Source organism: Athene cunicularia, unplaced genomic scaffold (genome assembly GCF_003259725.1).
Source record: "Athene cunicularia isolate RWA unplaced genomic scaffold, athCun1 chrLGE22_part2, whole genome shotgun sequence".
Taxonomy (NCBI): domain Eukaryota; kingdom Metazoa; phylum Chordata; class Aves; order Strigiformes; family Strigidae; genus Athene; species Athene cunicularia.
Window position 1 is genome coordinate 94,739 of NW_020799535.1, and position 14,327 is coordinate 109,065.

General features: G+C 56.7%; 2 protein-coding genes across 3 annotated transcripts in view; both read left to right on the top strand.

Moving 5' to 3' along the window:
- Positions 1-14,327, top strand: part of SMARCD1 (SWI/SNF related, matrix associated, actin dependent regulator of chromatin, subfamily d, member 1) — a 30,725-nt gene that overhangs the window by 12,197 nt on the left and 4,201 nt on the right. The window contains exons 2-13 of one of the 2 annotated variants that reach the window (XR_003400337.1): positions 1-138; positions 1,578-1,620; positions 1,719-1,841; positions 2,103-2,225; positions 2,715-2,831; positions 3,150-3,251; positions 3,336-3,497; positions 3,611-3,708; positions 4,118-4,253; positions 4,614-4,736; positions 4,997-5,098; positions 5,287-6,303. The exon at positions 1-138 is cut by the window's left edge and continues 1 nt beyond it. Coding sequence is in view for 1 of the 2 variants with exons in the window: in XM_026867680.1 (XP_026723481.1) it covers positions 44-138; positions 1,578-1,620; positions 1,719-1,841; positions 2,103-2,225; positions 2,715-2,831; positions 3,150-3,251; positions 3,336-3,497; positions 3,611-3,708; positions 4,118-4,253; positions 4,614-4,736; positions 4,997-5,098; positions 5,287-5,340 (1,278 nt within the window). In the remaining variant the exon portion in view is untranslated. Of the gene's footprint in view, positions 139-1,577; positions 1,621-1,718; positions 1,842-2,102; positions 2,226-2,714; positions 2,832-3,149; positions 3,252-3,335; positions 3,498-3,610; positions 3,709-4,117; positions 4,254-4,613; positions 4,737-4,996; positions 5,099-5,286; positions 7,002-14,327 lie in introns of those variants that run through there. The other variant, XM_026867680.1, reaches the window with a different exon arrangement.
- Positions 7,797-14,286, top strand: GPD1 (glycerol-3-phosphate dehydrogenase 1). Its single transcript, XM_026867681.1, has 8 exons — positions 7,797-7,918; positions 8,025-8,202; positions 8,767-8,907; positions 9,226-9,364; positions 10,249-10,361; positions 10,678-10,911; positions 10,991-11,097; positions 11,429-14,286. Exons 1-8 carry the CDS (start codon positions 7,878-7,880, stop codon positions 11,523-11,525), a joined length of 1,050 nt encoding a protein of 349 aa, XP_026723482.1. The 5' UTR covers positions 7,797-7,877; the 3' UTR covers positions 11,526-14,286.

Below are 14,327 nucleotides of genomic sequence, written 5' to 3' on the forward strand. Positions count from 1 at the left end.
GGGGCCGCCCGGTTACGGCGGGAGCCCGGCGGTGCGGCCCGGGATGGCGCAGGCCAGCCTGGACCAGGCCCGCAAGAGACCGGCGCCGCAGCAGCTCCAGCAGGTGCAACCGCAGGCCGTGCCCAACCGCAATCACAAGTAAGGGCCGGTGTCCCCGGGCAACGGGGCCATCCCGGCGCATCCCTCCCTGGGCAGCGGGGACGTGCTCGGGAATGGGGGACATCCCTCCCAGCGGCGGCACGGAGGCGTTGCATCTCTCCCCGAGGGCTCTACGGGGAGAGGTGGGGTTTGGGGGTGCGGGCAGGCACCCCCGAAATTGGGGAGTAAGCGGTGAGCTCGCGCTGAAACGGGGAGTGTGCCGGGCGCGGTGGGGAGCGGCGGGCACTGGGTTGGTGTCATCGTCAGCCTGCACTCAGCGGCACAAAGCTTTGCTGTTCGGCTTGGCCGGGGCGCTCTGCCTTCGTGCTGCGCTTGGGCTGCACCCAGAGCAGGGGGGGCACAGGGCCAGGGGGGGATTCTCCCCTCTGCTCCGCTCTGGGAGACCCCCCTGCATGGCTGGGTCCAGCTCCGGGGCACCAACAGCAGAAGGACACGGACCTGATGGAGCGGGGCCAGAGGAGGCCATGGAGATGCTGGGGGGGGCTGGAGCACCCCCTTTGAGGACAGGTTGGGAGAGTTGGGGGGTTCAGCTGGAGGAGTGAATCCGGGGAGACCTTAGAGCGGCCTCCCAGGGCTGAAAGGGGCTGCAGGAAGGCTGAGGAGGGATTCTTTATCAGGGCTGTAGGGATAGGATGAGGGGTGACGGTTTTAAACTGACAGGGAGTGGATTTAGGTTAGATAGGAGGAAGAAATTCTTCCCTGGGAGGGGGGGTGAGGTGCTGGAACAGGTTGCTCAGTGGCTGCCCCCTCCCTGGAAGGGTTCAAGGCCAGGTTGGACAGGGCTTTGGGCAACCTGGGCTAGTGGAAGGTGGCCCTGGATGATCTTTAAGGTCCTTTCTATGAGTGTGATTTTCATGGAAGCTTCTCGTTGGGTGGCTGAAAGGGACATCAGCTTCCCTGTGCAGCTCCTCTGGGAGAGGGGGGCCTTCCAGCAGATAAAAGAATAACGTGCAGCTGCTGGACAAGAGCAAGTTTCTGTTACGTTTCTGGCAGTATAGTGTGATGTGTCAGTAATTTATCCCTTGATTTAAAGTGTGTCTCCTAGAAAAGTCAATCTGAAGCTAATTGAGGGTAGAGTCACTCTGGTTAGGCGTTATCTCAGTATGCCCTTTCCAACTTGACGTAACCCCTCTTTCCGAGCTCTCGTAGGGGATGTGAAACGTTCAGGTAATCAGTTAGTCACACTGCTGCAGGGTTTGTCAGCTCTGCGGCGGCGGGGAATAAAAGAGCCTGACTGTGCTGATGGTAACGATAAGTGCCTCTGAAAATGAGAGCCTGGGCCTGAGACAGGCATCCAGGCTCAGCGCTAAGCCAGAGAATAAGCCGTTGTCTTGCTCCTGTTGTGAACACCTGCAGTTAATTTGCGGGAGGTGGTTGCCGTGTTAATGCCTCTGTGTGCATCTCTTCTTCCTTAACAGCGCTAAAAAAAAGAAGATGGCTGACAAGATTCTACCTCAGAGGGTGAGTGGCCTGTGCAGGTGCAGCGGGGGTTGATACAAAATAAACTGGAGAAGTGGGGGGAAGCTGAGGGTGATTTTTGCATTCTTGATTGGCTGCAGATCCGTGAACTCGTACCTGAGTCTCAGGCCTATATGGACTTGCTGGCCTTTGAAAGGAAGTTGGACCAGACGATCATGAGGAAACGCTTGGATATCCAGGAGGCTCTGAAGCGCCCCATTAAGGTAAGGGAGGGCTGCGCTCGTTATCAGACACTAATCTTTAATGAAGATGGCAGGAGGGCACTGACGCTTGGGTCGTGTCGCTCTGAGCGGGGCCTGTCAAGAATCTTAATGCTCCAGATGTAGCCAGGGAGTGGAACCAGAAGTGCCTCTTTCCTTGCTGCCTGCCCTGAGACAGGCAGCTAAAGGCATTAAGCTTAGTTTTAGCAAGGTGGTCAGCCATTTATTTCAGAATTAACATGGAGACGATGCTTTTTTTCTTAGCAAAAACGAAAGCTACGTATTTTTATCTCCAATACCTTCAATCCAGCCAAGTCGGATGCGGAGGATGGTGAAGGAACAGTTGCCTCCTGGGAGCTTCGGGTGGAAGGGCGGCTGCTGGAAGATGTAAGTTTGAAATAACCAACCACAGAGGTGACTTTATGGATCTGGAATTGGCAATTAAACCAGTTTTTTAATGTCTGAGGGCGTAGCTAGGGGCTTGATATCCTCCTTCATCTCTGTTTTCCAAGGAGTCTGATGGTGACGAGACCGAGAGCCCAACTTGGAGACCGATGGGTAACCCCACGGCAGGACATGAGTTATACACATTCCTATAGCTATAAGAGTGATGGTGAGAGCAGAGCAGGGACACTCGTGTACCCTGGCTCTGAGAACCAGGGCACATGCGCTCTATGCAATTGCTGAGTGATTTAATTCCTGCAAGCTCATCTTTTAACTCCAGTCTTTCACTTTCTGACTTGGAACTTGATTTTTCAAGTACACGTTGGTGAATTTAGGTGTTCAGAACTTAAAGGAACGCTGTCATGCACGGTGGCTTTGCTTGAGTGCTAAGACTTGCTGTCCTAACACTTTTCCTTCCTGTGTTGCTTGCAGTCTGCTTTGTCCAAATATGATGCCACCAAGCAGAAAAGAAAGTTCTCATCCTTCTTTAAATCTCTGGTCATTGAACTTGATAAAGACCTGTATGGCCCTGACAATCACCTAGTAGAGGTGAGCTTCTTTTTGCTGTGTTACCTCTGAAAATGGGTTGGTGTTTCAGCAGACAGGGCTTGTGTACCACTTGTAACTTGAGAGGTGGGGATACTTCAGGCTTGAACAAGTGGCTGGGAGCCAGGAGCTCTTGAATTCTTACCTGAGCTTTTCCTCTGACTTGCTGGGGGTCTGAACAAATGTATTAACTCTTGTTTCTGCCTGTAAGTGGGAATAAGGTGAACTTTCTCTAGGTGGGTGGGATTTACTGGCAGCCAAGCAGCAGGAGTGAAGGGAACCGAGTGTCGGGGGGGTTCTAAATGTCCTCTCCTGTTGCAGTGGCACAGGACTGCCACAACTCAGGAGACAGACGGCTTCCAGGTGAAGAGGCCGGGAGATGTAAATGTGCGCTGTACTGTCCTCCTGATGCTGGATTACCAGGTGAGATGGTGGGAGTGACAGTGCCAGGCGAGTGGTGGTAGCTGTGTCTGCGCCCATCTCACCTTTCTGTGCTTTTTGTCTCAGCCGCCCCAGTTCAAACTGGATCCCCGCTTGGCTCGTCTCCTGGGGATCCACACTCAGACCCGTCCCGTGATCATCCAGGCGCTGTGGCAATATATCAAGACCCACAAGCTCCAGGACCCCCACGAGCGGGAGTACGTCATCTGTGACAAATACCTCCAGCAGGTAAAGGGACAGGAAAGTGCCCGGGACAGGCGGCTGTTCAGCTTCTGTCAGCAGTCAGCGATGGCTGGCGCTGAGCTGCCCTTCCTTTCCTTAGCCCTGTGTTTCTGCCACAGATATTTGAATCTCAGCGGATGAAGTTCTCTGAAATCCCGCAAAGACTTCACGCCTTGCTTATGCCCCCAGAACCGATCATCATTAATCATGTGATCAGGTGAGGCTGGGCCGCTTGGCTTCCTGTTTCTGGGGAGTGGAAGGGATGGATGATGCTGGCCCAGGAGGGCGCTGTAACACGTTCTGATTCTCAGCAGCAGTTCCCGTGTTGTACAAAGAACCAACGACAGGCAAGACCAGCCGCCTCTTTTTATTTACCACATCTCTCTTTTCCACAGGGCACTTCCCACCTTTGTGCCGTCCTTTTTGTTACACTTTTGTAGACAGAAAGCTGCTTGGAACAATCCCCTGATCCTTGTGCTGCAAAGCCTTCAGCAGAGCTTTGCTGCTTGGTGTTGGCACTGAAGCTAACGCTACTGTGCCTTGTCCCTGATTGCATCCTCAAGGAGCTACAATTTGGTGCTTTCTTGAGCTGCTCACTTATTTCAGCATCTTGTGTTTGCCCCTAGTGTCGACCCAAATGACCAGAAGAAAACAGCTTGCTATGACATTGATGTGGAGGTGGATGATACATTGAAAACTCAGATGAATTCCTTTCTGCTATCCACAGCCAGTCAACAGGAAATTGCTGCTCTGGATAACAAGGTAGGAAGAGCTCCTGCAGGCCTGCCCTCCTCCGGGCGGGGTAGGATTGTGCCTCTGGAGCAGGTGAGCCCTGAACAGGCCAGGAGTTCAGCCTTGCTCGGTTGTGCATTTGGAAGCTGGAGTGGGGTAAGCCGTGCTTACAAAGAGATGGCTTTACCTGGAAGTGTAGTTTTAAAGCAAATGGTCAGTGGGAAAATTGGTAATAATTAGAACAGGAAACTGGGAATCGAAAATCCTGTCTGATAGGTGTAGGTCAACCGGGGAGTCTAAGAATTTGCCTTCATGTGTTGGGTGTCCTGATGTTTCTGTCTGACTCTTTCCCCTACTCAGCACTTTAGTTGCTGTGCTTCTCTCCTTCAGATTCATGAAACAATAGAGACAATTAACCAGCTGAAGACCCAGCGTGAGTTCATGCTGAGCTTTGCCCGAGATCCTCAGGGCTTCATCAACGACTGGCTACAGTCCCAGTGCCGGGATTTAAAGGTAAAAGCTTTGACTTGTGTGGAAGGTGGATCCAGTCACACGCTCCCCTCATTATAACCAGCTCCCACAGAGAGAGAGAGAGAGAGAGAGAGAGAGGCAATTTCCTGCTCAGAAAGCAACACTAGAATTGGAGTCAAGCGTAAGAACCTGACCTGATTGTACTGAAATGTCTCTGAGGAAAGGGGAGGGGGTGGGGGTTTGCTCAGCACAGCCAGAGCTTTTTGCACTCCCTGAACTGCTTTGTCCTTTGTGCTCTGCAGACAATGACCGATGTCGTTGGGAATCCTGAAGAGGAGCGTAGAGCTGAGTTCTACTTCCAGCCGTGGGCTCAGGAAGCTGTGTGCAGATACTTCTACTCCAAGGTGAGCGTCCCCTGCTCCGTACCCGGTGGCTCGGGGTACCTGCCTCTCCTCGGGGGGAGGTGGCAGCACTAAGCTCCTCTCGCAGACTCGCGGGTCCCAGCTGAGTTCACCCTTTTCCCGTGTTGCTCGGACGCCGTGTGCTGCACCATCCAAGCATGTCAGTGCTGAGCCTCTGCCTTCTTTTGCAGGTGCAGCAGAGACGGCAGGAACTGGAGCAGGCCCTGGGGATCCGGAACACATAGGCCGCTCTGCTCCTCCCCGGCCGGAAGGCATCACAGCTGTTTGTGGAGACGGAGCTGTTAAGGCTCACAGAGCCCCACGCCGGCAGCGAGCCCCGCATCATTACCCATCCTGGCATTGTCCCTGCTGGGGCAGCTCCAGGACACCTGGGGTCTTCTGGGGTGTGGCAAGCAGACGGGCTCCGTCGAGCACACATTTCTACCTGGTTTTCTTCTTGACTGTTGCCTTGTCAGTCCCAAGGCTTCCGAGAGCCTCCCCTTGACTCCGCACTGCCCGTAGTGTCCCCAGTAGCCAGTACGACTGCTGACTTGGAGCCTTTCTCAAGTTCAGAAACCACAGCCCGTTCCTCCCCAACTAGCATCTAGTTGTGGCGCACACGAGACCTGGGTCTGGGGAGCCCGGGTCTGCCGTGAGGCAGAAGTTCTGTGGCCGGTCTCTTCCCTGCCGTGTTCTACAGCAAGGTGCCAGGAGCCGTAGCGGGCAGGACGCCTCGAGCTGACATACCTCCCTGCCCTTCTCCCTCGCTCGGAGGGTGCTGCTGCACTGGGCTGCCTCACAGGTCACTCTCCTCCTCGAGGAAGTTACTGGACTGTGTAGAGAATCGCTTCTTCCCTCGTCCCTTTTTCCCTGCCCCGTTCCCTTTGTGTTCTTTGACAGACTGTCCTAGGCTGGGATCACAGGGGAGAGGAGGCATTGGCTTAACTGCAGGGATGTGGCAGCATTGACTCCTCTGCGCTTCAGCAGTCCGACGCCCGGGCTTCCAGCACGCTGTCGGGCTGCTCCCCTGCCCTGCGCCAGGGAGAGGGGCCGCAGCACCTGCCTGGTGGAATTGTGCTGGGGTGCAGTGGTGTAGGCTCATTCCTTTGGGACACTTACCCTGTGTCACTTCCTGGGGGGACCAGAGGCTCCTTCCTGTGGGTCTGAGGGTGTCACGGGAACAGTCTTGGGGCTGCACGTGTTAGCAGGTGTTTCCATGCTGAAGCTCCTGTGGTTTTTAGTCAAGTTTTAGGTTCTGGAGCTGCCATAAGGCCCGGCATGGTTCAGGAATGTACAAGTAGGTTTTTCTCTACTGTGGGGAATAGCGGCCCCAGATGCCTCCTCATGGAATACTAGTACTAGTGAACTAGTGGTCAGGTGTAAGCGAATGGTTTCTCTTAACCTGGCTCTCAGTATTTCTGCTCGGGACTGTAATGCAAATGGACTTGAAAGTTGGTCACATTCTCTTGGAATAGCTGCAAAAACATGTTACTGACAAACCCCCCCACATCCCCACACCCGGCTTTGGTGTGGTTGGGAAAGTTGCTACGAATTTGGGAGCCTGGGTGGCCCTACTCCTTGTGTCTGTGTTACTACATGTCTGTGAGTAATAGACTCTCGACTTTCCCCTTCTCCTTCGCCCCCTTAGGAAATGGCTCCTCTGTGGTACTGGGGTGAAGGTCTTGGTGCTGATGAAGCAGCCCGCTGACTCCTCAGGGTCATCACACGTGAAGGATGCTGAGTACTGCGTAGGCAAACGTAGCTGTTGCAGAATAACTGCTTTTCTTAACTGAGTATTACGGTTTTTTCCGTGGACCAAATTTTTTTTTTTTTTTTTTGTACTGTATCCTTGTAGACGTCACCCAGTTTTAATAAAAGCCTCCTGTGAAGGAAGCTGTCCTCCCTCCTTCTGTGCTGACAGCAGGCTTTCTCTCAGCAGCTGCCTTCATTTACTCGCCTGGGAAGGGATAGGGTTATCTCTACTTTTTTTTTTTTTTTTTTTTCCCCTAACAAAGCCAATTGGGTTAAGAGACTGGAGAGAAAATGTTCTTCATATTTTGGCCTTTTATAGAGAGCCTTTCATGTAGGATCTCCTGGCTTGCAGGGTTTGCTGAGCCTTTGCAAAGTGCATTTGTGGTAAATAAGTAACTTAAGCAAAACTGGCAATCTAGTGGCTGAGCTGCTAATAAAATCTAGACAGCCCCCTTTCCGCATTCTGCTGCCTCGCTGAGTTGTGACAGCCTGTTACAAGCCCCATGGGCCGTCCAGCACAATTTTGAGGAAACTAATATTAAAGTTTATGTACGAGGGTTTGCAGCTCTGCAAAAGGGACGTTACCCGCTCCACCTGCCCTGGTCTGTGGACGCAGGAATGGAATGCTTCAAGGAAAACCTGAGCCCTTGTCCTGGGGAAGGCAGAGCTGCTGCTTGTGGCCGTGGGGTCAGGGCAGGAGCTGGGCCCTGGCGCTAAACCAGATGGTTCGTTATTCCTTACCTGCGGGAAGCGGTGCTTGGGAAGAGGGGGAGAATAAAATACTCGTGTGCAGGGGAAGGGGGGCGTGAAGCTGGGCAGTCACACCTCCCCGCCCTGCTGCAGTCTGGGCTCTGAGCCATTTCCCATTTGCTCCAGGAGCCCCCGAGCTGCGGGCACCGGCTCCCCGGGGCACGGTGCCCGGTTCCCCCGGGGGTGGGGACGGGGGCGGGGCAGGCCCCCCCCTGCTCCCACTGGCCTTGAAATAGCGGCGGCGGGCTCAGCACCGCGCAGTGACCCGGCTCCACGCACCATGGGTGGCAAGAAAGTCTGCGTCGTGGGCTCCGGCAACTGGTGAGCACCCGCCGCCAGGCACCCCGGTGCCTCTCGGGGCACGGCGTGAGCCCCGCTGTGCACCCCGGTGCCCCCCGGTGCCCACGGCTCTGCTCTGCCCACGCAGGGGCTCGGCCATTGCCAAGATCGCCGGCAGCAACGCGGCGCGGCTGAGCACCTTCGAGAATCAGGTGAACATGTGGGTGCTGGAGGAGGAGGTGGGCGGCCGGCGCCTCACCGACATCATCAACACGGAGCACGAGAACGTCAAGTACCTGCCGGGGCACAAGCTGCCCCCCAACGTGGTGAGTGTGGCCCGCTGGCGGGCCAGCGCGAGGTGCGGTGCCGAGAGCCGGGCTCTGCTGGGAGCTGCCGGAGCCCCGGTGGGCTGGGCGCTGTGTGTGCAGAGCTGGGGGATGCACCGAGCTGCGCGGGCCTCGGTTACACCCGCCCGGTGACCTTGATCTGCGCTTGGACGAGCTGCAGCCCTGGCTCCTCTCCGTGCCCACCTTTGCCCCTGCTCTGGCATCCCACAGACTGGGCTCGAGGCCACGGGGCTGCCTCGGGGCTGGCAGTGGCAGCACGCAGAGAGCCCACGGGGCCAGTGCCCCTCGGCGGGACCCTGCTGAGCTCCCTGGAGGGACCCCGGCTCTTCGCAGCGCTTCTGCGTGACCCCCTCGGGCTGGTTTTGCCCTGCTCCAGCCCCTCTCCCCTGCCAGCCCTGGAAGGGAACCTCAGGGCGGTGACCTCACGCCCTTCCTTCACCCCAGCCCCCCAGGGAAGCCCCTGCTCCCCTCGTCCTGCATCGGGGACACAGTCACGGCACAGCTACAGGCACAAGCCCCTGCTGACAGTCACACTCTCTTCAGGTAGCAGAGCCAGACCTGCTGAAAGCTTGCGCAGGGGCTGACATCCTCCTGTTCGTGGTGCCCCACCAGTTTATTGGCCAAGTCTGTGACCAGCTCAAGGGCCACATGAAGAAAGATGCTGTTGGGGTGTCGCTCATCAAGGTGTGAGCAGGAGGAGGGAGCCCTCGAGCAGCTCGCCGGGGCACAGGGCCGAGGGGAAGCCTGGGGGGCTGGAGCAGAAACTGGGCTCCAGAATTACAGGGGGGGATGTGGGAAGTGGGGGCAGAGTCTTCATGGGGATTTGGAGTATGGATGGAGAAGGGCGAGGGCACGGAGGGATCTCAAGTGCTGCGAGGAGTGGGGTGCAGCTGAGCACCAGGGGGGCTGCCGGGATGAGTCGGAGTGTTGCAGCACAGGGGAATGAGGGGATTTGGGGAGGGGGGGGGCAGGTGCTCATCTCTGTCCCTGGTTGTCTCACAGGGGGTGGATGAAGGACCAGATGGGCTGAGGCTGATCTCAGACATCATCCACGAGAAACTGGGAATAGAGATGAGCGTCCTCATGGGCGCCAACATCGCTAATGAAGTGGCAGGAGAGAAGTTCTGTGAAACAACCATCGGTAAGGAGCCGACATCCCTCCTCATTAACAGCCTTCGTTTCTGACGAGCAGGAAAAGGCAAAGGGGTGAGCGTGGTGCAGCTTAAACGACTGCTGCCGAGGGTGAGCCGGCCCTTTTTCCCTGCGGAGGCAGCGAGACTCCGTCAGAACTGGATGAACTCACTCACAGGGTTTACGATGCGATTGCTCGCTTCATTAAAAACGGAGTTGTGTGTCTAAAAGCTCCTGCCAGCACGGACTCTGAGCACCGGGCAGTCTGCCTGGCACAAATGAAAGGGGTGGATGCTAAGAGACCCTTTAGGAAGCGGAGTTCTTACCTTCGTTTCCTCGGGCTTCAAGGGACGCTCACCTGGATCTCGTGTTACTGCCAGCCAGGGCTGCCTGAAGGTTCAGCCGGTGGCTGTTCCTAACATCCTCCACACTGTGAATCATGCGCAGCAGCCAAAACCAACAGAACAGTTTGCTGGGTTAGAAGTTACAGGATTCAAAGTGTATTTTAAACAAAAGCAAACACGCTGTGCAAGAGGCTGCAGAGGTATGAGCAGAGCGTGGTAGTGCTGTGAGCGCACAGAAAGGCTCTCGCGCAGGATACTGCAGGATCAGGGAGAACAAACCCAGGTTTGCAACCTCTGAAAAGACCCTTTAATCTACGGGGCACGTCACTTCTGTCTTGCTTGATGCGGCAGTAGGGATCATCCCCATCTTCTGGGAATTCCAAGGTTGAACCTTTGTTTATCTGCCAGGCAACGTGTGCTTGGCACTTTGTGGACCTGCAAATGTTTACCAGCGCCCATCAGTTGGGCAACAGGTTCCTCTGGCTGCAGGAGAGCAGCACGGTCCTACCTCAGGGTCTTCCCCCATCAGCTTCTCCCTTTGTCTTATCAGGCTGCAAGAACATCCAGCACGGGCAGACGCTGAAGGAGCTGATGCAGACACCCAACTTCCGAGTGACGGTGGTGCAGGACGCTGACACCGTGGAGATCTGTGGGGCTCTCAAGGTGGGCGAGCCGCTAGCCAGGGTTTGCAGGCCTTGGTTAGCCGGGCTGCAGCTCTCGGGGGCTCTGCAGGGAGCTCTGGGGAGGAGGAGGCTGCCAGGGGAATGAACCCCCCTGGATATTGCGCCGTGCCTCGCTGAGGTGGTTGGGTCAAGGGCCAGGCTTTGGAGGGAACTGCGGGTGCGTCCTCTTCGGCTGCTTGGAGCGTAGGCAGGGCCAGGCAGGAGCCTGTGTTGGGGTCACACAGGCAGGCCGTGGGCACAGCAAACCCCTGAGCTCCCCTGGGAACAGACCCCTCCACGCTGCTCTTGTTTCCCAGAACGTTGTGGCTGTAGGAGCTGGTTTCTGTGATGGGCTCGGCTACGGAGACAACACGAAGGCTGCCGTGATCCGTCTGGGGCTGATGGAGATGATCGCCTTCGCCAAACTCTTCTGTAAGGGCCCCGTCGCCTCCTCCACCTTCCTGGAGAGCTGCGGGGTGGCTGATCTCATCACCACCTGCTACGGTGGCCGCAACCGCAAGGTGGCTGAGGCTTTTGCCCGCACTGGGAAGGTGAGTGGGGCCTGGCGCCGGGGAGGGGACAGCAGGTGGGGTCACGGGGTCCAGCTCCCTCACTGCTGGGCTGTTCCAGACTATTGAGCAGCTGGAGAAGGAGATACTGAACGGGCAGAAGCTGCAGGGACCCCCGACGTCTGCTGAGCTGCATCGCATCCTTAAACTCAAGAACATGGTGCATAAGTGAGTGCTGTCGTCTCTCCCGTCTCCTCTTTCGGGGTGGGGTCGGGACCTTTCCTGCGGCTGCGAGAGGGGAAACGCACCCTCAGTGTCTCTGCTGTCCAGGTCAGTCTCTGCACTGCCCACATCAAACCAGCTGGGCAGGACCGGGCTGTCGGTTGAGGCACCGAGCCCCTCTCCTGCCTGCTCCTGCCCTCTCCTGCCTGCCCCTGCCCGTTCCTGCCCGCCCCTGCCTGCTCCTGCCCGCTGCTCCCCATGTCACAAGAAGTTGAGGTGCTGCACTCTGCCAGCCGGGGTGACAGGGCAAGGGGTGACTTTGTTCATCTGCCCGCAGGTTCCCCCTCTTCACAGCTGTGTATCAGATCTGCTATGAGGGCAAACCTGTCACCGATGTCATCAAGTGTCTCCAGAACCACCCTGAGCACATGTAAGTGGGCTCTGCCTGGGAAACCACCGATCCTGCCGAGCGGAGAGCTCCTGCCCGCGCCAGCTCGCTCTGCTGCTGCAGCCTCGTAAGGAGGCTGGATTTCCTGGGAGCCTTTGCAGAGTGCTGGAAGGGCCCAGGTTCCCCTTCTCAGCCCTGGACACTGCCAGCCTGAGCCTGGCACCTGCACGGAGGTACCTGCTGATCCCTCTCTCCCTCTGAAGGACTCGTTTAAGCTTCTGCTGCTGTCTAGGGTCTGTCCTGAGTGATGCCCGGCGTCCTCCTCCTTTCACTTTCTCTCGCCGTGATGGATTCACCTCTCAGAGGGACTCTGCCAGGTCGTCCTGATCGATGTGGGCTGTGCACGAGGTGCTGCTTGGGAGGAGAAGCTTTGCTGTTAGCCCCGCGGGGCCCTTCGCATGATGCTAGCCCTGTCCTGCTCCCTGCGGTTGCTTTGGGCTCAGCTGGCTCGTGGGGAGGGCCCAGCTCCCTGCCAGGCTCCACCAGCGTGCCTGAAGCTCCTCAGGACTTTCAAAGGGGCCGAGAATCACTCTTCTTCCCAAGAAGCACAGAATACAGCACCTTTGCCACCCTGTCGTGCGCTGTTTCCCAGCCACCACCACCTGCCCCTGCCCAACGGTGCGGCCAATGCTTTGCGTGTGAGGGCAGCCCCACAGTGAGGCTTTAGAGCTTGTTTATTTAGATTTTTTTTGCTCTCGCTATCAAATCTGGCCCCTGCCCCTGGGAAATTCCCCTCTTGTCACAGATTTGCCTGTGCTAAATGCCCCCTGACTGTCCCTGGACAGCCTTTCTCCCTTATGGGTTTGTCCTCTGGCTGGCTTTGGCACTGCAGGGACCAACCGCCCCAAAGTCTTTCTGAGCAGCTGGCAGGCTGTGTAACCCTTGACAGTGAACCCGACAAAGCAGTAGGGTCATGTTGCTTTTAGATGAATGATCCACAGCAGCTTTTTGCCTTCTCTCTGGCTTGCTCCAGTCTCTGCCTTAGCCTGGTCTTTGCTCCTACATGTGGCTTGCGAGGAGCTGAGAAAGCAGGTTCCACACTTTACTTTCCCGCACTGCCCTTCCTGTGAGGGTGCTGGAAGCTGCCCACCAGCCCAAGGGGCAGCAAGGGACATGTGATCCACGGGAGGTACAAGGAGACCTCCACCATCACAGGAGAGGACAGAGGTCTCACACCTCGTGCTGTGCCTTTCAGAGTTGCCCCTTGGCCAGCCGGGTGCCACGTGCCCCTCTGGTGCTCTGCAGCTGGCTCGCTCCGCTCGTGTTTGCTCAGGCCAGCGTGTCCAGAGGTTCACTGACCCTGGCAGGCCCGAGCTGCTCCAGGTCTCACTGTCCACCTCCCTTTCAGGTCCTAGTGCCGCTGGGTCTCTGACTAGCAGTGTACTTGATGAACATTTAAAATAATAATAAACTTGGAGAGGAGAGAGGGGACACGCTCTTTGCTCTGTGGCTCCGGTGCATCGTTGTCTTTGGGTTGGTGCCTGCTGGCCTTGCTGAGTGCAGAACAGGGCACTGTCAGTTCCCTCCTGGCTCTGCACCCTTGTGTGCTGTCCCAGAAACAGCAAGAATGCCCCTGCAGGTCACTGTTGAGTCACAACATAACACAGTGTCCCACTTGCCTTCTCTCAGCAGCAGTTCCAGCGTTAAGGGTTGGCCGTAGGACCGCAGAGGGCTGAGGCTGCGATGCTGAACTGGGTACAGAATCCAAACTCTTCTACCTGGGGCCTGCAGGAGCCAGGCCAGGACCCCACTGTGCCTCATCTACCCCAGGCCTCCCCTTCTCTGATGTCTTGGCTTCTTGGGGCATGCTGTGTTGTTTTATTCATCTCTTCCCAACTGCTTTTCCTGGACTTGCCCTCTCCCTTTCTTTCTTTGAAATGCATCTCGTACTGAGTGACCTTTCCAGGACTGTTAGCCCTCTGCTCAGCCTCTTGCTAGGGGAATTTAATCTGCTGGCACTGCAGTTGTTTCTGTGCCTTTTATTAGACATGCTTTCTCACTAGGCACCCTACGACCTTTAAATTCAACTGAGCTATCGTACGGAAAGTAGCCAGCATCAGCTTCCTCTAATGAGGAACTTTATTGAGGTTGGAGGGAAGATAAAGGAAGTCCAGCGTGTTCCTACAGGGCTGGCACAACTTCTATTCCCTTTGTCTTGAATTGCTTCAGGAATCCCAGCTCAAGCGTTTGACCACGAGGCTCATAATGGAGGGAGGGTGCCAGAGTCTCCTCCCTCCACACCTCGCAGTCTCTCACCTGGGCTTTGCCAAACTCTTGCCAGCACCTGCCTGGAGCTGCAGCAGGATCCGGAATTGTGTTTTAGACTTGCATTTAGCTGTTAGCTTCTCTGCTGTGGAATTGCTTTGTGCATCCCTCCTCGTGTGGGTTCCTCTGACACTGTGGCACTGGCCGAGTCCCTGCCAGCCCTTCCCAGCATTTGCTGAAGGTCCCAAGTCTCACCTGGGGGTGGCCAGTGCACGAACCTCTTGCTTTTAGACGCCCCGTGCCTCGCACTAGTGCTGGAGTTCACGAGCTATAAAAAGTCTTCCCTTTGCCATTTGGAGTTATGTTCTGCAGCCTCAGCACATCCAGGCACCGCAGGACTCGGCAGCCTGGGGAGCTGCTGCTGCGGAGCGGCCCCGGGGAAAGGCCCCGGGAGATGGGGGGGCTGCCGGGCTCCTGCAGCCTCAGTGCTCGACAGAGCCCCGGGCGCAGCGCGGTGCCGTGACAGCACGATGGAAACGCCAGCACCCCGCCGCGCCAGCACCCGCCCTGGGGCTCCCGGAGG